Here is a 23,850-nt window from a genome sequence, read left to right on the forward strand (position 1 = left end):
AAGACTATATTAGTGTTTTGGAGAAAAGTAAATATGCTTACAATATAAAAAATTAGCGATTAGCCAACAGGCTTATAACAAAACAGATTTTATGTAGGCCTACACATTGCAAAATTAGGTCATATGTCCCATCTCATTTTAACAATCCATGATTTCTGACGTTCTTTGTCCTGTGGAAATTGGTAAGACAATATATTTTCTGTTTTTTGATGGCTAAATGACCATCATCCCAGTACAAAACAATAGATTTAAAGTAGGGGTGGGCCGATATGATATTCGGTATCGATATTAGTCCGGTATTAGCGAAAATTGCCGGATTGAATATTGTAGAAGTCGGGGGTTGTACAATCCGATCTAATAGCAACACAGACCTTGTCATGGCAAGTTGGATTAAAGCACGACTTGCTGAGCAACATAAATGTGCACAAAGTTGTACTTTAAATTGTCCAAAGTTGCACCTAAAATTTAATTTAGAATTTTTCTGCTGACTAACTAAAAATGTTGCTACTAACGCCTGTTTGAAACATTTAAATAAAAATGAAGCAGCAGTATTGCACCATGTTTCATTGAGTCTTGAATTGACACAGTCATTTGTTAGACAAGTAAAACGTTTGAATTCTGTAGCTCTGTTTAGGCTTGTACAGCTAACAATTGTGTTATTTGCAGCTTAATAGATTATAAGGGCGATATAAATTGTACCGGATCGGTATCGACATATACTCAAGGTTGTGGCATCGACATCGGTATCAGACATGAAAAAGTGGTATCAGCCCAGCCCTAGTTTAAAGCACAGGCATTGGACGTCCATCCTTCACAAAATCAACATGGCGGTAGACTGAATAATGTGTAGAGATGCCCAGAAGAACCATTTAGTTCCCCAAAGAACCATTCAGCCGAAGGTTCTTAAAAAAAAAAACATTTCACAACATTAAGGTTATAAGTGATATAAACTGGAGTTTATTGTGTAATTGTGGATATTTTAATTAAAGCTAGACCTTTTATAAAACCCTCATATACCTGGAAAATATGAAATATATGGAAGCAATTTGCTCACTATTGGTAGAGAGGGAAAAAAAATCTTTAAGCGAAATTAAGCGATCGCATTTACACAACACTACCAATCAGACCCACAATCACAACCACACAACAGAACCAATCAGTTTCATGAAACACAGTCATATTCGTTCTTAGGCACCAATCAGATTAATTCACCACAATCACAGTTACCCAACAGAACCAATTACATTTCTAAAGCAAACCGATCTGAATTAATCAGACCTATTACCCACAATCCCATTCACACAGCAGAACCAATGAGAACCAATTAGCTGCAATCACGCTCACACAACAAAACTAATCAACATTGAGTCCCACGAATATTGCTTGTGTAATGAAATTGATGAAACTCGTCTACTGCTACGTACATCCCGACCGGCCAAACAAGAGCTCGGTTGCTTGTAACACAAATTCTGTTTAACACAGAACATAAACATGTCAGTATTAATCTGTCTATGAAAGTTTAGAGCGAACTTTCCAGAGTACTCAAGAGATGTATGACACATGATGCCATGGGTTTCTGGGTGTTTTGTAATTCTGGCTATATAGACGAAGGTGATGACTATAAAAATAGGATCTTAGAGTAAAACTTTTAAGCGACACTGGATTTCAAAACACTTTCTCCTTATTCATCTTAAAATGCAGACAACTTACTAAACTTTAAAAATAAGCATAAACACATCCTGACACTGCAACATTGCCGTACACACGTTTACCGTGAAATATTTTTCTTTGCTTTTAACTTCATCACAAGAAAACCAAACTCGCATCCAAATGTGTGAAATGCTTTAAAGATCCACATTATCGCCCCATATTTCAAAGAAATGTAATCGCTTCGCCAGAATTTAAAACATCTCTATTACTTTGGCTCGCATTAAAGATGTTTTATGATCACTTTTCTCCCTGTCGACTTGAAAACATAAACCTTTAAGAATACTCTATAAAGTATTCATGGACCCTAAAATATTTCTGTGTAACTAAAGCCTCTGTTTATAATGTTGTGTTATCTAACCGCAATACATTTACAATTTAACTTGGAGGTTTTGACATGTATAACTTTTCTTTAACACACCCCTGATCAAAATGTTTATGGAAGCAGAAACGTCTCATCTCCAATAGCAATTCAACTCTCAGTAAAGAGAAATCATGCTTTACTTTGGATGTTGTGCTCGTCTGTGTACTCAGAGATGAGAAGCTCACCGATTTATGATAGGGTTCAGGACGGGGCGGTAGCCTATATTTAGTCGAGGGAATTTAGATGGTGAAGCGATCTGAAATGATTGCACTAAAGGTGTGCAGTTCAAGGGTGATGTTTGCTCAAATCGGGACCCTCGCTGTTTGTTCAGGCCCCCCTTTAACCACTTTCCTAAAAAACTCAAGACATACAAAAATAGTCCTCTTAAGAAACGAAACACCACTAGTGCACACACGCAGCATGTACATGACAGAACTACAATAAAATACATTTATTTCATTTTCAGAAAAGCGATGCTGATGCTGAAGCGATGCCCTGTGCAAAACTCATAGGCATGATGCTAAAAATTCTAGCTACGCCCCTGATCTGGGGGAAAAAATTCAAGGCCCTGGGAAGTTTTTGAAAATATACATACATAGATACAGGTCATTGAAAGGTTTTCTGGGGAAAAAATTCCAAATTATTCCCTGTTTAGTGTAGGATAATATCATAAAAATTCTAGACATTTTAGGCACACGTGCTAAACTGTTCACTTTAAATGCTTATATCTATCTTCTGTATGTAAATGTTGATTCATACCAAAATGCTTTTTTGCACAGTTGTGTTTGACACATGAAAACGTCTCTGGATAAACGCATTTGAAAACAAATTGTGTGATATAACTGTGACATGCAGACATGTCTCTTGAAGGATCGAGTTTCCATTGCTAGTCTCCAGTAAAAACTTTATTTTAGTATAAGGACAGACGTACTGTACATCTACAGCATGAGTTCCAGTACTGATGTTTAAAGAGCAAGCACGAGCGCGTCTACAGTACATTCGTCTGCGCAAACATGCACGGAGACTTGAAAGTTTTTAAGACGCAACAACTAATCTAGCAGTTCTTTGATACTCAACGGTGTCCTGTACGACATCCTGCCAGAAGAGACGGGCAATGTCATGAATATTAATTTATCATGACCTTGTCATGTTTATTTGCATATGCTATGTGCTATGTGGCGTACACACCAAACACGAATTCAACAATTTGCGGCATTAGATTACATACAAAGCCAATGCAAAGACACGAATAGATGCTCGAAAAGACGAATAGAACTCACGCCGGGCGATGCTAATGACGCAAATTAGGTGGAGCGATTGCCGCAAAAACACGCGCTATTCGCCTCAAACGCATCTTTGCACAAGTTGAAAATGTTCAACTCAAGCAAAAAATTCAAAGTTAAATTCTGTGAGTAATCTAGAGCGAGGAATGCGATGCTTCCCGTTTGGTGTTTACGCAGCATTATGCATTTTGCCACCTGCAAGTTCACGTCTATTTGCATCTTTGCATCAACTTTGTATGTAACCTACTCGTGCAAATCGTTGAATTCGCGTTTGGTGTGTACGCCCCATTAGTTGTACTGGGCGAATGATGCGTAACATCATTAATATTCATAAGCAAAGCCTTATTTTAAATGTTTGTTAAGTTGGGAAACGTGAACTGCTGTGTTATTGATTTCCATTTACAACATTTAAAATTGAACAAACGCTTCAAATGAGACAACTGTGAAAACACTTTTTTTGTGCCTTAAACAAAGGATTAATTTGTAAATGAATAATATTAACAAACACTTACATCCTTAGTTAAAGACTTTTAGATTTAATGAAAAAAAAAAACGTTAGTATAACTATTACAGTAATTTTAACTATAACTATTACAATTATTTGCGAATGTCATGACTGTTTCATTTTACACTTATTCATATTTGAAAGTTTATTTGTTGTTAACAAGTTTACAAGTCTGAGCTGCTTTCTGTGCTGTCTGTCAGATTACATACAAATATTAAAATATTAATCCATGATGTCTAATGTGCCTATTCATGTATGCATTTAGATTGTTGTTGAAAGGAAAAGATGCATTTTCCTTTACAGTGTAGTTATAGCATCTACAGGATAATGAAGCATGTTAACAAGCCAAATCCTTATACCATACTTGATATTAACTGATGAAGCACTCATGTGTATGCAGTCATGTGTTGTCAAGTACTGAGCCAAATTTGGCAGAAGAAAGCCTAAAAGTAGCTTAACCACTTCACACTCGCTCTAAGGTAGTTTCACCATCTAAATAAATATTATGTTAGCAAGTGGATCTAACTTTGCCCTCACAAGTTTGGCAGCCAATCAGACGAGCTGGTGGAGAGCCAGAAACAGTAGCGCAGAGACAACCTCGCGTTTTTCTGGCCAAACATCCGTTAGCATGAGGGCGAGTGATGTTTAATTGCTGTGAGAGAGAGAGAGAGAGAGAGAGGTGTAGGGTGTGTGACCTGGCAGGGTATCGCAGGCAAAGCCAGCACAAAGTCTTCATCTCATGGTCTATTAGGCGACGAAGAGACGAGACTGAAGAAAAAGGGTGTTGAAGAAATGCAGACGTAAGAGCAGAATTTAGAAACAACCCCCTCTCCTCTCCATCTCTTCACAGAGCCTCTACATCTAATGAAGGAACTCACTGTTTGTCCTCTGAACAGCTCATAAAAGAAATATCGCTGGAACTATTTATGTCACATCCAGGCGTCCTCAACACGCCGGTAATGCTGTGCTACTGTAACCTCTAAGTGATGGCCGTGGTCTTTAAAGGTCATTTAAAGCTCAACTTTGCTGAATTGGCTAAATTACAGTGCTACGTCTCACCAATAATGTTACTGACCGATGCTACCTTAGCAAAAGTGTGTTTGGTTAGTTAGTATTAAATGTAAAGGTACGGATACAGTAAATAGTTTTTCCTGTGACAACTAAAATAGTAGGACCAATCCTAATAATGTAAAATAAATTATGTGCATACTGTCTGAGCTTTTATTTTGAAATGAACATACAGTCGCAGTCCAGACATCACGTGACCCATTCTGTGAACGTCGCCATTTTTTAAGGCAGGGACAGCGGGGAGCGAATAAGAAAAGGGTTTCAAGGCAACAGAGTTCACCGCACAATTTAATTAGAAAGACATACCAAAATTTAATAGATTAAACATAACAGATCATTATAATACCCCCGGGGTGCTTTTAAAGTGCCAGACAAATCCAAAATCGAAAATTGCATGTATTATGTAGCTGTCCATCAATGTTAACGATGTGCAAAGTAGTTAAACAAAAAAGTGCATGATTAATAAAGTTATTGGCTTCAAAAGTTGGGAGTCGACTCTGAATCACTAAAACGAGTCGTCATATAGTTCAAATCGACTGCCTGTCTCTATCTACGTAGATACGAACACTTTGCATAATAATCTCCGCCTACAGTCTTGCCTGGGAGAAACGAAAACTCTGACCTGCCCACAGACACTTGTGTTGTTTTCACTACCAAAGGATGAAGATGTGAAGAATCAGTGGTTAAAACTACTTTTTCAAGGAGAGATTTACTAAACGTTTGACAATGAAAGATGGTTCAGTGCCCACTTTATTTGGAACAACATGCGTCTCCTAAACACAACCTGTAAGTATGATTATTACATTGTGTTTATTTTCCCCCTAGTTTTCTAAAATATCTAGTTTATTGTAATGTCTTATCAGTAAGCCGCACTAACAATGCATGTTGCAGTTAAACTACTGTTTACAGATTTGCTGTGGCCCGGTTACCTTACATATTTGCTTAAATGAGTGTAAAAATGTTAGTGTATGTCGTTGTTTTTATTGCAATGACTAATGTCTTCTCAGTAAGTCATGTTAGCACTAGATCAATACATTTTGCACTATTGCACTATTGTTGGTCACTGCAGAGACTGTGTCAGTTAACCAATCAGAGCAGAGAAGGTTACCAAAAGGCGTGGTTTAGGCAGACTGAGTCGTTAAACGGCTTCACGCGAATCGTTTGGGGATCTCTGAGAAATGGTGTAATATAAATTTTATATTTTGAGAAAATGAGAGTGTTTTTTGACCTTGCATGCATTTAAACCTGTTGTTGGGGATTCCTTCACAATATTAGGAAGATTAGAAATTGCATCAGACTGGCACTTTAACGTGTATTGATAAAGTTACGGATAGCTTTTCTGAACTACATCATGTATCCTGATATCTACAACTACCTCATCAACCTTCCCTCATCCTACTCCGGGGACTCTTTAAAACCCTATAAAGCCTGAAGGGGTACAAATGGACGCAATCTTATTGTGGGATGAATATTCAACTTTAGATTCTGTCGGCTTTATTGTCATAGAAGGTAAGTCAGCTGTTGTTAGCTTGTAATCGACGCTAGCTGACCTTGTTTGTAGGTAGCCAGCATAGCTAACGTTATAGCACTGTGTGAGTACAGTAGACATTATAAATGTCATGAAATATTAACCCATTATTTCCCAAATGTACCGCAACATAAAGATATCCAAATGATCGCCCCTTGCAATAATCCATTTTTTTGTTTGTTTTTGAAATCTTTATGGAACGTGTGTAAAAACAATTTAATGTGTATACTGAAAATTATTATCCAATCAACTGAGTACAGTACACATTTTAAAAATCTTTCATTTCATTTTAGAGTTACACATATAAACCCTTATACAACATTTATGGCAGCTGTTCACCATGCAAAGTTTGTAAGGTCTAAACAGTTTGATATTAAATTATTGTTCAACCACATCAACCGCAGGAGCTCTTATAGTATAACATCAGTAGCCTATGGACTCTTTTGGTTCAAGGTTTAATAATTTAATATAACATTACCATCAGATCATATAAATAAATACTGCAAAAAAAGGTAGATGAATGTTTTTCCAAACATAGCAAATGCTTGTGTTTTATATTTTTACATACAAGCTGTTTATAGAAAAAATAAAATAAAAGATAAAAGATATAAACTGCAAGCCACAAAACTCTGATTTTAGTACCAGGAAAGTTGATCAAATTGTAGAGTCAAAAATTGAGACAATGGCTTATTTTAATGTCCAAGTGTTTTTGGGCATCTTCAAAATTGGTTAAGTGAATCATTACAGCTCAAGATTTTCTACTGATGTGAACAAGTTGTTCCTACCAAACAACTTCAATAGCTTCTCTCAATGAGATCTTATCGAGATGAACAAATACACCCCTCCAGTGTTTTCCGTAATCTCTTTCATTTATAACCCATAGCATCATGCTAATAATATAAACTGACGGTCGTGATCACATCAGACCTTTGATGTTCATTACGTGTGATAGAGTCTGATTTATTTTATTTATTTTTTACAATTTCCAAGTGTAAGATGAAGGATTCTTTGACAGAATCATCAATTGCGATCTCACGACCCTCAAGGCACATCTGACAACACTAAGAGAAGCCAAAATCCCGACACGAAAACCGTCTGTGTCTTAAAATGCCTGAAGATGTTTCCATCAAGGAGTATAAACTTAAAAACATTTAAAATAAGTCATCCAGACAAACTGGGTCAATTACAGGACAGGTTGAAAGGAGTTTGGAGATGGTTCTTCAATTATTTGCCTCAGTAAATGTCAATCCTGGATACTTAAGAGAATCACAGTTACCCCGTGTATTTCAGTCCTCTTTCACCACAACCTCCCTATTCTTGATCACACGTGAATATAAAACGCAGGAAAATATCCTACAAAATTAAGGTGCTTCATGATTTAGAAGAACCATTTTTTGTAAAAGTGGTTCCACAAAGAACCTTCAACATCTGAAGAACATAATTGTTTCACAAAATGTTCTTTATGGTTATAAAAGGTTCTTCAGATTACAAAAAGGTATAAAAACGACCTTTAACTAAATGGTTCTTCTGGGAACCAAACATGGTTCTTCTGGGAACCAAACAAAGACCATATTTGGTTCTTCAGGGAACCAAACGTGGTTCTTCTGGGAACCGAACATTGTTCTTTGGAATTCTTTGGGGGACCAAACATGGTTCCTCTGGGAACCAAACATAATTCTTCGGGGAACCAAACATGGTTCTTTGGGAAACCGAACATGGTTCTTTGGAATTCTTTGGGGAACCGAACATGGTTCTTCGAGCAACCGAACAAATTTTTCGAGGAACCAAACATGGGGCTTTGGAATTCTTTGGGGAACCGAACTTGGTTCTTTGAAATTCTTTGGGGAACCGAACATGGTTCTTTGGACTTCTTTGGGGAACCAAACATGGTTCTTTGGAATTTTTTGGGGAACCAAACATGGTTCTTTGGAATTCTTTGGGGAACCAAACATGGTTCTTCGGGGAACCAAACATAATTCTTCGGGGAACAAAACATAATTCTTCGGGGAACCAAACATGGTTCTTTGGGAAACCGAACATGTTTCTTTGGAATTCTTTAATGAACTGAACATGGTTCTTTGGAATTCTTTGGGGAACTGAACATGGTTCTTCGAGCAACCGAACACATTTTTGGGGGAACCAAACATGGGTCTTTGGAATTCTTTGGGGAACAGAACATGGTTCTTTGGAATTCTTTGGGGAACCGAACATGGTTCTTTGGAATTCTTTGGAGAACTGAACATGGTTCTTTGGAATTCTTTGAGGAACCAAACATGGTTCTTTGGAATTCTTTGGGGAACTGAACATGGTTCTTCGAGCAACCGAACAAATTTTTTGGGGAACCAAACATGGGTCTTTGGAATTCTTTGGGGAACCAAACATGGTTCTTTGGAATTCTTTGGAGAACCGAACATGGTTCTTTGGAATTCTTTGGGAAACTAAACATGGTTCTTTGGAATTCTTTGGGGAACCAAACATGGTTCTTCGAAGAACTGAACATGGTTCTTCCATGGCAGCACTGTGTTAAAAACCTAAGAAGAGCCTTTATTCTTAAGATGTGATCTAAATGACTGACACTTTTAAACATAAAGATGCATAAAAAGTTCTTCACAGTGGTGCCATAGAAGAACCATTTATGGTTCCTTTAAAAAAACAAATAACTCTTTATGGTTATTCTGAACATGAACTGCTTATAAATTTATACTTCATTCTAAATGCAATGTATTTATGATTGACCAACATTATTCAGTACAGACAGAGAGAAATCCATGGCAGCATAGTTATGCAACCTGTACCAGAAGTACCTTAAAATGCTGCCTACAGAGGGAGCTCACTGGGAATCAAGTGTAAGCCAAATGAGAGGTGTCCTGTGTCTTGGTGCGGGCTGGCACATGGCAACTTCGTGGCACCGAATGCAACCTTTTATTTTAACCCAGTGTTTTTCCATTACTGTGGAGAATAAAGCATTTCCTTCCATTCATTAACTGCGGCCTCTGAAGCTTGGACCATCTCCCCGGAATGTAAACACAAGCGGTCTGTAAACAGACTCGCACACACAAACACACACATCCATCTTGCTATCCTGTAACAACATCGCCTTTGACAGATCTACATTGTGATGTTGCACGTTCATGGTGAAGCCCTGTCGGTGTTACGGCAGAGTTCATTCAAGAAAACTGATGTTTGACAAAAGGTTGCTTTTAATGTTTGTGTCATTAATGAAATGATCAACGACAAATACATTCTGCTTGACTTCTCAAAATGTTACATTCTTGAACGTGGCCAGGAGGTTAGCACACAAACTCTGATATCTGTCTAAATGCAGCACATACAATGTGGGACATTTGTTGGAAACATCGCTTTCTGTCCTTCCTTGACTTCACTGTAATTATGATTATTTTAGCAAAATTATGGGGACGATTGGAATTACAGAGGGACAATTAAGACAATATTTGGTGTGACCGAACATATGCAGTAAATTTGTAAAAAATCTTTTTAGAATAAGCCCAAGGCCTGAATTAGATGAAGTACCTACTCATGGACCGTTAAAACAGTAGGTGCTATATACAGTAGTATAAATATGGATAGTATGAATGAATTCAGACGTACTACATCCGCCATATTGATACATCACGTGACATACGTCGTCATAACAACAAGTTAACTGGAATGACGTTAAACAAGCGCAACAAGCCGTTAATGCCGTTAACCTTAATGCTTTTGGACATTTTCCGCCTTCTTCTTTGTTGGATAATCCTCTCCTTGGAGATCATGGGATAGCAAAGTGTCCATTGAATGAACTTGCCGGAAGTAGTAGGTCATCTGGGTACTTTTCGCCTACCATGAATTCGGACATACTAGCCTCGCCTACTGGTTTTCGCCTACTATATAGTATGGAAGTAGGCGGTTTCGGACGCAGACCAAGTTATTTCATTTTGATTAAAGATTATGAAAAATTTTCTTTAGCATAACATGCATCAATGCATCGTTCACAAAATAAGACTGTAGCTATATAAATCGGTTGTAATTGTGTGCAGAATATTATTTATTTAATATTGGGAAGGGTGGCATTGTCAATTTTTCATAGTAAAAATGTATGCCCTACTAAAAAAACCTTCTGGTGACTTCTGTTACTTTTGATGGCATTTATATACAGAATGCTTTTCATACAGTTCCATGTTGTATATCAAAGTAGCATGGTATTTGGAAGTCAGCATAATTTTTTTTCTCAGTACCACACCAAATGAGTTTGCTCCAGCTGTGAGCTGTTGAGCTTTAAACACACTGACCATCATCTGGGCATCACTGTGCCACGCGGTGCCCTTTGAGAACCATCTTGACCACCGCTGAACTGCTTTTCTAAGATCTGATACTCTTGGCGCCAGCTCCAAGTGGCCTACAAAGGGGGGTTTACTCCAAAAAAACTCTCGACCCCAGATACAGCAACACTGTAGACGTAATCTGAGGCATGTTGTTTACATTACAACCCAATAAATAAATGGGCTCTCGGAGAGATCGGGTCAAAGAGGGAGTGTAGAAAACATTCAGACACGATGCTTTCTTGCATTCACTGACCGATGGGTGAACAAGAGACTAAAATGAGACAAGAAGATATTTTGAGGCTTTTGAGATATGTCATATTGATGTTTATAGAGCCATTGCATTCATCTCTGAGTTTTGTATGTGTCCACTGTTACTTCTCTTGAGTTAATATCATCTGATGTAATCTGAGAGTAATCTTGGTCAAATCTTCACTATGACGTTTTTAAAGTGAAATGATTTGGACCTAAATTACAAGCAAAAGTAAATATAGCAACAAACATATTTCAATTAAATTACAAGTGATATAGTTTTCTTCACACATTCATTTGCATGTGTCATATTTTTCCCATGCACACTCCTCACTGACACTGTTGTCTTGGTAACCTAGTACACTAACTTGTGAAAAATAATTATTAGGTAAAGTTGTTGGTTGTGGGTTGAAATGATGCCACAGCTGACAGAAAACTGCATAAATTGGTATTAAAACATGCAAAATAAAATAAAAACATGCAGTTATTTTTGGTTTTTGTTCAGATTGTAGCAAAAGTTTTGGAATGAAATAATATGTTTATATTAGGGATGCACGACATATCGGCTGACATATCGTTATCGGCCGATAACTGCTTATTTTTAATATTATCGGTTATCGGTCTGATAGCAAAATTAGGCCGATAAATGAAAGCCGATAAATGATGGATTATTTTGGTTTGTTGAACCACTTCACTTGCTCATTGCTGGCCATGTGGAGTTTTGATTGGTGCATTTTGTGACATAGCACGAAGATGACACGTGTTGCAGGCTTAAGAAGAGTATGCTAGTCTAGCGCAAAGACAAGATGTCAGCGGTCTGGGAGTTTTTAATTGTGAAAATAATATGAATATTTATCGGCCTATATATATATATTGGTTATCGGCCCCCCAAAGTATAAAGAGTTATCGGTTATCGGTATCGGCCAAAATTTCCATATCGGTGCATCCCTAGTTTATACATGGAAATAATATGGATTTTGTGGATTTGAAGATAAAAAATACATATAAATCAATAAAAATTAATTTAGAGAGTAGCTGGAGTTTAAATGTGACCTCTATATAAGAAATAATGTAATACTTTACAATTAGTAAATGCATTAGCAATACATCTACAACATTTATTAACTTACTTCATGTTATTTTAAGCATTAATATAATATAATAATATATTATTAAAATGAAAAGTTGTAACTGTTAAGATTATTTAATGCACAATAAACTTAAACCACGAATAACTGTATTGGCATTAACAATTAATAAATGGTGATAAACTATATTGATGATTGTTAGTTCATTTTAGCTCATTTATTTAATTTTAACAAATTCAACTTTATTGTAAAGTGTTACTAAAATAATTTCAATTAAAATCCACATAAAAGGACCAATTGGAACAAATGAATGTTGTTATGTTTATATTATTGAGCATGGACTAAAATAAGTTCAAATCTATTAAGATATTTTAAAGGTTTCTTTTAGCACAAATATTTCTTATAGGTATGACCTATAACCTGAAAAAAAAATAACTTTTGCTCTGTTTTTATAACTATAATGCACTATTGATTACAAACATCAAAGAAAAATATAAAAGGTTTATAGTTTGGGTCTCAGAAGTGAACATAGGCCTTGTGCATCTTGTGTGCGCTTGGTTTGCGTGCTCTTGGGAATCGAGAAGGCATTAATTTGATGTCATGAAGGAAAATGTGAGTCAGAGCGTTTTTTACTGACATTGCGGCTGCCGTGCCCCGGGCGTCTGAGCCCTGATATCGATAAATGCACCACAACAAATGGAAGGACGTCTCATGAAAAGAATGAATTCCCTTGAGCGGGAACAATGTGTTGCAGACCAAGAAACGAGAATTAAACGAATAAAGCAAACCATTCTGCTGCCGGTTCTACAAATGTCGATATCAACCAAACGCCCCTGAGTTTTTCTACAAGACCTCACTGAATGAAAAATCACTCTTTTTATATGTACTTTCTCCTCCTGCTGTTTAATCCTACTCTGTGTCTGACATCGGCGCGTTCATAAGCCGCTGGTTTTCTCTGACAGCCCGCCTCTGTTTTTCTAACCGCAGTGGGATTATCACGCACACCAGAATGCTGTTTTTCTTCATGTGACGCTTCCAGACGTCACCTGCAGGTTCGCTGATGGATGATCCACACCAATTTAAATTCCAGCGCAGCTCGGTCGAGGAAACGGCCTGTCGTGAACACGAGAAATGTCTGATTCAAGAGAGCGAGAGCAGAGGTTCATTAAGATTCACCGTGCAAAAGATCTTAGCTTAGCTTGAATGACAAGACGAATGTTGTGGTGGCATAAAGACTGTAGTGCTTTAGACGCCGTGCATGTTGGGGAAACTATAATGTATATCAATCTAACTACAAAAACAGCAAACTTGAACAGACTACATTAGCAAATCTGGGTCTTAAAGACTGCAGCATGCTCTGAATTCACACACAAGGTTTCAGATGTTTCACTTTTACTCTGTGAATCTCATCATATCAAAGCAAAATAAAAATCTGTAAAGCTCAAAGAAGCGTTTCATAACAAAAAAAATCATATCCTGCAGGTCTCGCTCAAAGGATGCTCTTTTGAAGCTTAGGAGACTTTATCGAGTTATCAGTTGTGTTTTTATATTAGTTTTTACTTTGTTACAGATGTTTCGTCTCGAGGTCTACAAAAGAAATAAAAACAGATACAAATTAGACAATCATTTACATACAGTAAAAGTATGAAGCTAGAAAATGTGACCATTCAGAACACTGTGGTATTCTATCAATAGCACAAAGTAAAAAAATATATATTTTCTCTTGCACTCATTCACATGCAAACATAAACAGGCCCATGTTAGAAATATCAAAACCAGGAGAAATTCACACTTTATCTGTTATGTCGTGCACATTAAAAAGCCAACATTGCTAGGAAATATCCAGGTCTAGATATTTAGGTCTAGATATAGGTTTAGATTTTACTATATTAACAAGTGAGACAAAATGCAATGCATCTCCTAGATTACATGCTACAGTCTCATGTACGCTCATGCGCAACCTCCGCGTACAAAGTAACAAAAATCTGGTGTTGCGTGTAAAGTGTGCACATACTATTCTGATGAAAAAATCTGCATCATGCACACTTGTACGCAGACCCTCGCATATGCATCAAAACTATACTTTTAGCTTTAGTTACGCAAATCAGGCAATCCAGCTATAAACCATAGACCCAAATGTTATGATTGTTAAATTATTACAATACACCAAGATTAAAACGTTAGCTAATATAATATCTTAAACGTTAATATTACACATGCAGCAATATATTGACCAATAATCGGTATTGAACAATAAAAAACATTTTTTCTCGCAATCGGCAAATCGTTATGGCTGATATATCCACTCAATTAAAAGAAAACAGGAAAATGCAATAAATGTGTGCTTTGTGTATCAAAATGTAAAGAAACATCACTCGTTGAATGATCAATATTAAATAAAGTTGATTTAGCTAAGTTTGGGAGGAGCATCATCATGTAATCCAACCATGTAATCTATAGCTGCTTCTCACCTCTATAGGAGCACATGATCTTTGGCACAGCAAAGGACAACATAAATAATGACAAAATAATTGGCAAAGACAGATGATCTCTCTCTCACATTTGACACTGTATGTATGGTGATGTGTATGGTATGGTGAGATTTCTGGTGCTTATGATTTCTTGGGGCCCTGTGTGGTTGCTTGTCCTGCGTTACTCCACCCCTGCCAACAGAGAAGCACTCTTAGACGCTTTAAATAGACGCCTGTCTTACACACTCTGGATTTTAACACGGAGACGCGAAGATTCGGGGAAGCACGACATTGTACGACGCTGATGGATTTAAAACCTTCACCGTGAATCTTTCCGAGAACGCTTGACTCGATATTGACTGAACAATAAAGCGTGCGGGGTGTTAAAAGTCACACGATGCGGTTGTTTAATGGATTAACTCAACCATCACTTCACCATAAAAAGCTTCAATTAAAACCTGTTTCCTTCCCATGTGGCGCTGACACGTTTAACTAGGAAGGCATTCACGAGGTCTCACTAACATTTACAGATGTGGTCTCCACACTTCCCCTGAACGTAACCACACTATCAGTGTAAACTCTTAATGATTCAAACCAAGCGGTGTCACATTACACTGAGTAATTGTACCTTAAAAAGCTTTAAAGCGGTACTGTATGTACAGTAAATGTATATATAGCTTTAGCAAATTAGACAAAGACTGTTTGCTTTTCATTCTGTTTCCTAATGATGCCTGCAATGAGAACAAACAGCTGACTACAAACACTTTTATTAAAAAGACAAACTGTTTCACACCAACAGTCTCGAGTCTGAACGCTCTATGATCTTAGCAACTCTTCTTAAAATAAATTAGTGCCAGATTTAGTGTCAATTTGACTGATTGTGCAAGTTGTTCATTTGCACATACTGTAGAGCAAATGTCTCAGAAAAGTTCAGAAGCAGATTTTAATGGAAGAAAACTTGGTTTGTTTGAAGAGCTTACCTCAAAATATGCAATTAGAAATATAACCTTACAAAATGGTTTTACTACCGTTAACCACATAATAACCATGACATTTTGTATTAAAACCATGGTGATCAATATGCCAAAAACCATGGTTACATTTTGTAAATGTACACTCTTAAAAAAATGGGTCAAAATGGACAAGTCCAGCCCGCTGGATTGTAGTAATTTAACCTATACTGGGTTGTTTTAACCTACTGTTGGGTCAAATATAGGGATGTTCAAATTAACCGGTTAACCGAAGGTAAGAATTTATGACGATCGTTTAAAAGCAAAAAATATTTGTGAACGCATTGTGTCAACTTTTCTTCATTTTTCTATCCTTAATGTTTGAATGGCTTGTAAATGACGCAAATGATTGCTGCCCTGACGGTCTGGTAAAGTAATCATTTGCGCTGCATATGTGTCTGCTCTTGAGTATGGTTTGAAAGCTGCGTGGAGATTCGTCCAGACAGATCTTCGCTGATCGCCTCTGTCCTATACCATCTCTCTTTTTGCACAAACATATAAGACGCAAAAGAAAAACTTTGTGAAATTTGTCCTGTTTTAGAAATGGCCACTGTGGTAGATAAAAAACATACAATCTGCCCTCTTTGGATATTAAAGAGATTGTTCATCCCAAAAAATGAAAATAATGTCATTAATGACTCACCCTCATGTCATTCCAAACTCGTAAGACCTCCGTTCATCTTTGGAACACAGTTTAAGATGTTTTATATTTAGTCCGAGAGCTTGCTGACTCTTCATTGAAAATCTACGTACGGTATACTGTCCATGTCCAGAAATTTAACAAAAACAATCAAAGCAGCCCATGTGACACCAGTGGGTCAGTTGGAATGTGTTGAAGCGTCGAAGATACATTTTGGTCCAAGAATAGCAGGGATTGCGACTTTGTTCGGCGTTGTCTTTTGTTCCGCGTCTGTTGTGAAGCGCATGCATGAGACTAAAGTCACGTGACTGCAGTGACGTGGATGGTGTGTTATCCTCAGACATGTTTTCGAATTTTTGCAGCGTGCGTCTCCCTAAGACTGTAAACGAAGCCCAGGCCCACAACAACAACAAAAAAAACAGCTGGGCGCACCAGATAACACGTCATCCGCGTCATAGTCAGATTTATAATAATAAAATGACTTTGGGGCTGTCCACACGGAGACGCGTATCACTGCATACGTATAAATTTGTTATCGTATTGGCGTTTCATCCACACGGATCCGGCGTTTTGGGAGACTGAATCCGCTATTTTTTGAAACCAGGTCCTAAAGTGGAAAAATCTGAAACCGACACCCTTGCGGTTTCGTCTGTACAGCCAATCCGTATATTTTGTGAAGCAAAAACGTCATCACATCACGTGTCGGAAGCGTCACACGTAACAGCAACAACAATAACGGCGGATTACGTGATTGTGTTCGTGCTACAGAAGCTACTAAAGCCTACTAGCTTTATTACAGCAAAATCTATTGCTTCTATGCAATTGTGGTGACCAACAAGCGACAATGGACAACACCATACGTTGGTTATGCGCATGCTCAAAGTCTTCTTCTCCGTGTATAGTGTATATCTGTGGCAGAAGTACAGCGCCCCATACTGGTCCGGCATATATACTACATCGCTTTCAGTGGTTTCGTGTTTACGGATTATTTTTTTAGAGCAAGGAAAAAAATGATCGGATGGGGAATGCACCGGCTTCGTGTGGACATAGCCTAAAATTGGGTCCCCAGTGCTTCTATCAACCAAGAAAATGTAAAAAAGATCAACACATTAACTTAGTTTTGATAAACCATTCTCTGCAAGCAAGCATGTAAGAAAATAGCTCATTGTAATTTGGCTCCCCCTATGATGTCAAAAGGGGATAATACCGCCCCTTAATCTACACTATCCAACCACGGCACTGCCATTTAGGGCAGAGATCAACTCATTTGCATTTTAAAGGACACACCCAAAAAGGGCACATTTTTTCTCACACCTACAAAGTGTCAATTGTAACGTGTTATAATAAACTATATGGTGTTTTGAGCTAAAACTACACATATATAAGAGTTATTTTACATCTTTAAAACGTCTTGTAAAATGTTCCCTTTAACAAAACATATATGATCCAAATACATTACATTTGTCTAATATGATGATAAAGTGTGTGATCTCAGTATATGGTCTCCATTATTTCAGACAGATCCGAGCTCTGTTAAACTCTCATGAACTCTTACAGTAGCAGAAACACTTGAAGTTTTCTTCTCATAAAGTCTCTCTGAGTTGAGCAGAAAACATACTTCAGCATGTGGCTGACTATAAACATTTTAACTCCTGCCTCAAAAATGCACATTCAACTGTGGGACAGAAATGAGCGTGAGAGCAAAAACTGAGAGAGATCGAGAGTTTAACAGACATTTGTTTCTGTTTCTGGTCTATACAGCTAATTTTGCCCTTCATGACATCTGTAAGTGGGTGAATTTTTTATAACTGATCAATTAAAATTATATTAAGCCTTAAATTTCTGCATAATTAAGGGGTGGCCACTTGAGTGACTGTTGAACAGCCACTGTGTCGAGCTAGGGGGTGTAGTTTCAGCAACCAATCATTGCAGCTTCACCCACGTCCCGCCTTTGTACCCATTTTCGGATATCCGCGAGTGATGCACGGTGACGCGCTGCCAAGATGGCGACGGCAGGCACCGCCTTCTTTAAGCTTAGTGGTGCAGCATTGCATTGATAGCACAAAAGGTCATGGGTTTGATCCCAGCGAACACGCATACTAAATGCATACATGTATATAAATCTTTACCTCAAGTACAGAAATGCAGAAATAGTGATTGAATGGTATTTCATGTATTCTGACTTATTAACACAGTTATAGAGTTGTTTCCTCGTGCTAAACGTAGGCAAAGTGTCAAAAAAGCAGTTGGGCGTGTTACAGAGTATTTCTGTGCCGAATGCACTCCGCAAGGGTACATACAAGTTTCGGAAAGTTTTTTTCGATTACGGGTCCAGCTGACGTTTCAGGGGTTTCTATACGTATAACTTCTTTTTATGGGCACTTCCTCGGAAAACCCCGCCTACCCGTCACTCAGCGGGAGACGCTAGAACTTACAAACATCACATCACGCGACACAGTTTTATTTAATTTTAAAAACGCAACAATGGCACGAAATAAGAAGTGTGTTTTTGGATGTCAGGAGAAGAAAGACGGCATTATGGAAACAACAGATATAGTTTATTATCCGGGGTAGCAGCGGAGTTTTGCGTGTGTGTTTGATTCGGTGGATTTTCCCAACTGGGTCATGAGTTGCATGCGGTAAGTAAGACTTCTGTCTTATGTTGGAAATAGGTGCATATTATATAAATGACACAAACATGTAGTGAATCATAAGTTAAACAGTCTTGTATAGTGTTGCTCCTCCCGCGGTAGTAACTCCTCCTTCTTCATTTTTTCGTACGTTATCGGAAAGATTCGGTAAAGCTAATCTTTCTTTTATAAATCTGATTAAACTAAAGACTCTTTGGAGATATAAAGGATGTAATACTACTCTATAGGTACTCCAGATTAACATTACAAATGCAAAAACAGCGTGTGTTATGTGAGCCAACAAATTCTGGATTTCACAAGTGTCATTCAAGTATCAACTTTAAAATTTAGTTAAAACTGTATGCGTTCCTGTTTAGCTGAGTGCAGTGCAAAAGGTCATTGGTTTCATCCCAGGAAACAAAAAAAATGATAAAAATGTATAGGTTGTAATGCACTGTAAGTAGCTTTGGATAAAAGCATCGGCAAATGCATAAATAAATAAATAAATGCATAAATACAAACTAAAAATAGACACAAATATTATTGTTGTCATATAAGGTGAATTAAAAACTTGTCTTTTTGTTGTTGTGGGTTTGTGGAGGACATAACAACCAAAAACGGGACTGTTCCCGGAAACATCTGGTCACCTTATCATACAATATAAGCACAGACCTAAAAAAATAAATGAGTAAAGCACTGCTCCAATCATTTCATTTTGAAAGAATTATATCACAAAGACATCAATGCAAACATTTTTATCTTGAAGTTGTGAACAGTTATTAAAGAGATCTCATATGTGATCTTTTCTTATCGGATATTCTGGTTTTTAAAAATGATGTATTCATCATTTGAGATGATTTTTCAGTAACAGATATTCATCTGCCGAGCAACGAGATCATCCGTCCCCGCCTCCGACAAGGCCACGACTCCACGCTCACAAAAGAGCTCCGACTTCATTGAGTGAAACGCAACACAAAGCAAACAAACCCCCAAACGGAGAAAGAGAGGCAAAACTCTCTGTCACGCCACCCCTCCCTACGCTCGCGGCTCATGCTATTCAAGGGAAATGTGTATTTCCCACAGTGAAGTCGTCCAGCAGTGCTGCCCGGCAGGGGTCGAGCTTCAGGCCAGACGGAGAGCTGCAGCAGAGGTTACATCAACACACACACCGCTGCGGCATGTCACATCTTCACCACCGGTTGCCTTGGCGCTGTGTTAGCCAGCTTTTCTCCAGCAGTCTGGTCAAATAACATCGACAGATCCATCATTCCACTTCGTCGAAACCCCTTTTTACTTGGAATTATTATTATTTTTACAATGAATCATTTCAGATTGAGTGACCTGTAATTATGGAGACACTGATGAAGTTTAAAGATGCTCGTAGCCAACATGTGTGTTTAATAATAAATGCTGACCTGACAATCAGAGTCCACACTTTTACTCTATATGATACTGATGGACTCGACAGTCGCACTTAAATCTAGACAGAAAAACTCAAATTCAGACAGACGAAAAGAGGGAATGAAGGAACGGCAAAGAACGAGAAAAAGTAAAAGACTGGTTGCCGTAGGTCACCAAATTTTTGGCTTCTCCAGTGTCTTTCAGTCAAAGGTTTTCAGCAGAACTGAAAACACGTTAAGTTCAGGACAATTGCATCTTGCTATTACCAGTAGCCAAATTAGAGAGAGAGATCCAGCATTGACCTGACTGTCCTCCGATTCTGAACAGGTGCAGGTCATTAGAAACGACACTGGCACCTTTTTCTCCAAGATTTGTGTAATCCTTGTTGTGGAAAATGAAAGAGTGAAAGTAGTTCTAATTACAAAATGTAAATATTGAGTTTTCCCACAATGGAAAGCAGACCACCCAAGATGCAAAACAACCCCCCTACCCCCTCCTTCTCTTGATTTCTCTCTCTCTCTTGTCCATATCTGTTGTCGGTGGCCCGACGGAGTCACCGAATCTAAATGCACACACGTATGCATGCGTGCACGCTCGCAAACGCTGACATCACTGCGACGTGTCTATTAAAACTCTACGCTTGTTCTCACACTTATCACAGATCGCCTTTGGTTTCAGGCAAGAAGTGTTAGAAAATACCAATCACACTTCCAGAGCACAAAGGGTCTGTTGCACGATCAGGTCACAGGTGAGCGTCAAATACTGGACTTTATGGTGCTAAATACCTTTAAATGGCCTCCACAAGAGTCTGTCACAGGCTGTTTTCCAGCTCTCAGCCACATATGGAACAGTGCAGCATGTGGTCTGCACGGATCGAGCCCCGGGAGTCGCCATTTGTTGACGTTTGTTTGTACGGAGAGCATGTCGCTGAGTGATGGGAAATGGAGGTGAATGGGTGCTTGGGCCCTCTGGAATCTAGATCTCTTCATTCAAGAGGAGCTCTTTCTACATCTTGCCTTTATAGAAGGGTCAGGGATGCTTTGTATAGCAGATTTCAACATCCAGAGGTGCGTGATCATTAAAATCCCAGACTGCTTCACACTAAAGAAGTTTTAGATCTGAATCCTCAATATTATCTAGTTTTAGATGGCTGTTTGCCCAATTGGACTCTTTATCTACAGCACCTGCACCTTTGATTTCTTTATTAAAGATGTTATCTTTTCTTGCACTATATTTTAGCTGCTGATGAAACTATCACTTTGTGTGTTCAGTGGGAACCGAACCCACAACCTTTGCATTGCTGACCAGTTAAGATATAAACTCCAGATGAGATTCATATTAATCTGAAGGTGCTTTAGATGACTGAACACTTTATTTAAGGGCCGTCTACACTTTGAAGCTCAATTGTAGAGCATTGCATTAGCAGTAGAAAGCTCTTGGGTTCGACTCCTAAGGGACATATATACTGATATAATGTATATTTCGAATGCACTTTAGATTAAAGCGTCACCCAAAAGCACCGGTGAGCCAAAATGCCATTGAAGTTCTGACATGAAGTCTTCCAAAAATTTGTGCACCATCACTTTTGTCTTGCAAAAGGTGTACAGTCTCCAAAACATTTACATTGTCCGCTTTATCCAACTTTTGTCAAAGGTAAGCTGGGGAAAGCGCATCTATCACGAAACTTAGTTTTACAATAAACACACCTGCGCGGTATAAACAGTTGAAACATGTTTAAAGATGCCTGTCTCAGCTTGCGTTGGAGAAAAACGCAAACTTCTCTCCCGTGAGTTGTTCGGCTAACTAACAGTTATTTCTGCTCGAGCCAACAGCTTGAGAGCACGAGTGCGGTGAAATATCGGGGAATAAAGGCAAACTTACCTTGCGGGGTTTTGTTGGCACGAGCGCCGTCGGGCTCCTGGACAAAGACGATGAGAAAGACGCAGAATAATCCAAAGCCAAGCGTGAACATCATTCCCGGACACCTTTAACCTTCACACTGAGAACAAAGCACTGAGTCCAGACGGATATATGAAGTGTTATTCCCTGCGCTTCAACGCGGATCTCCCGTGCGCTTTATTTCTTGCTCTTGGAGAGATCGTGTGCGCGGAGATCTGGAGAAACACGCTCATGCTCTTCACTCGTGCAGGAGCCGGGGAGAGAGAGAGAGTGAGAGAGAGAGAGAGAGACTGAGGGTGTGAGAGAGAGAGAGAGAGAGAGAGAGAGAGACTGAGGGAGAGAGAGAGGCTGAGGGAGAGAGAGAGAGAGACTGGGTCTCAGAGACACTGAAAAGAGAGAGAGAGAGGAACTGAAGGGAGAGACTGAGGCTCTCTCTCTCTCAGATTGTAAAGTAATACTTCATATATTCATATTCATTATACAACATACACAGACAGTTTAAATTACTTTATCTTTTTTATCTTTATTTCTAAAGGTAGCCTATGTAATTAATCCAGTTATTTATTTTGTAAAGGTCATACAAGCAAAATCTGTGTAAATTATTTACAAGGAACAATCTGAATATTAAAAAAGCAACCTTCAAAAATGAACTAACTGCCCTTACAAAAATTAACCATGGGTTTATTGTAGTAATCATGTTTTTTTTTTTTTTTGACATATTGATTACCATTGACAAAACCATGGTTTTAGTAACCCTGCTTTAACCATAGTTCTTTTGTAGTAACCACACTGTAAAAAAGTTCTCACATTTTCCAGATTAAATGATAAAGAGGAAATATAGTTCTCCGGTATTTAATAATCTTTCCCTTACGAAAATAAACCATGGTTTTACTACAGTAAAAATGGTTAGTGTAGTAAAACCATGGTTTTGCTTCTAGTAATCAATACACATGGTTACTATGTTTGTGTTGAATCAACTCAGATTTACAAGTAATTTCAACTTACTATTATTTATCTTAAAAGAGATGAATTGCTTATAAAATATATTATAACTTGACCTATTTCAACTCTATATTTAATAAGTTAAAACAACAAATCTCTAGTCAAGATAAATAATATTAAGTAAAAAAAAAAAACTTTTTCAAATGATTTTTTTTATTGTGCATAATTTAACTAACCATGTTTTTTGTTTTTTGCTGTAGTAAAACCACTGTTAATTAGAATTATTATCGGATTATTATGTGTTATCAGAACATGAATGAATTCGAATTTTTGCGCATAAAAAACTTATTTTATTATTATGCTCAACCCAACAGTACCCTCAATCAACATGGATAATTCAGATTTACACAATAAAGTTAACCTATGATTTACACACAATGTCTGATGTATTCTGGCACATTTGGTCCTCTTTTTTTTTCTTGAATATGTTTAATGACTGTAGTACTCATCGAGTCTTGCTACATATCATGTCTCCATTCGTTTCAGCTATTGAAGTATATACCCTCCTTTTTTAACATACATGTTTTTTATTTTTTATTATGTCTCTGAAGCTAAGAAATGGCTGTACGTGTTGTCATGTTGTGTAATACAAAACATAAAAACTGATTGTAAAAATGATTATCAACCTTTATTCCACCATCCTATCAAACAGCACATAATAATTAAAGGAACAGTGCACCCAA

At 37.8% G+C, this 23,850-nt stretch overlaps 1 protein-coding gene across 3 annotated transcripts in view; it reads right to left on the reverse strand.

Annotated features, from left to right (window-relative positions):
* Positions 1 to 22,426, reverse strand: part of scube3 (signal peptide, CUB domain, EGF-like 3) — a 121,669-nt gene extending 99,243 nt beyond the window's left edge. For all 3 annotated transcript variants that reach the window (XM_055187823.2, XM_055187824.2, XM_055187822.2), the window contains exon 1: positions 22,148 to 22,426. In XM_055187823.2, coding sequence (XP_055043798.1) covers positions 22,148 to 22,241 — 94 coding nt within the window. In that variant the 5' untranslated portion in view covers positions 22,242 to 22,426. The remainder of the gene's footprint in view (positions 1 to 22,147) is intronic.
* Positions 22,427 to 23,850: the final 1,424 nt, after the last annotated feature.

Source organism: Misgurnus anguillicaudatus, chromosome 13 (assembly GCF_027580225.2).
Source record: "Misgurnus anguillicaudatus chromosome 13, ASM2758022v2, whole genome shotgun sequence".
NCBI classification, from domain to species: domain Eukaryota; kingdom Metazoa; phylum Chordata; class Actinopteri; order Cypriniformes; family Cobitidae; genus Misgurnus; species Misgurnus anguillicaudatus.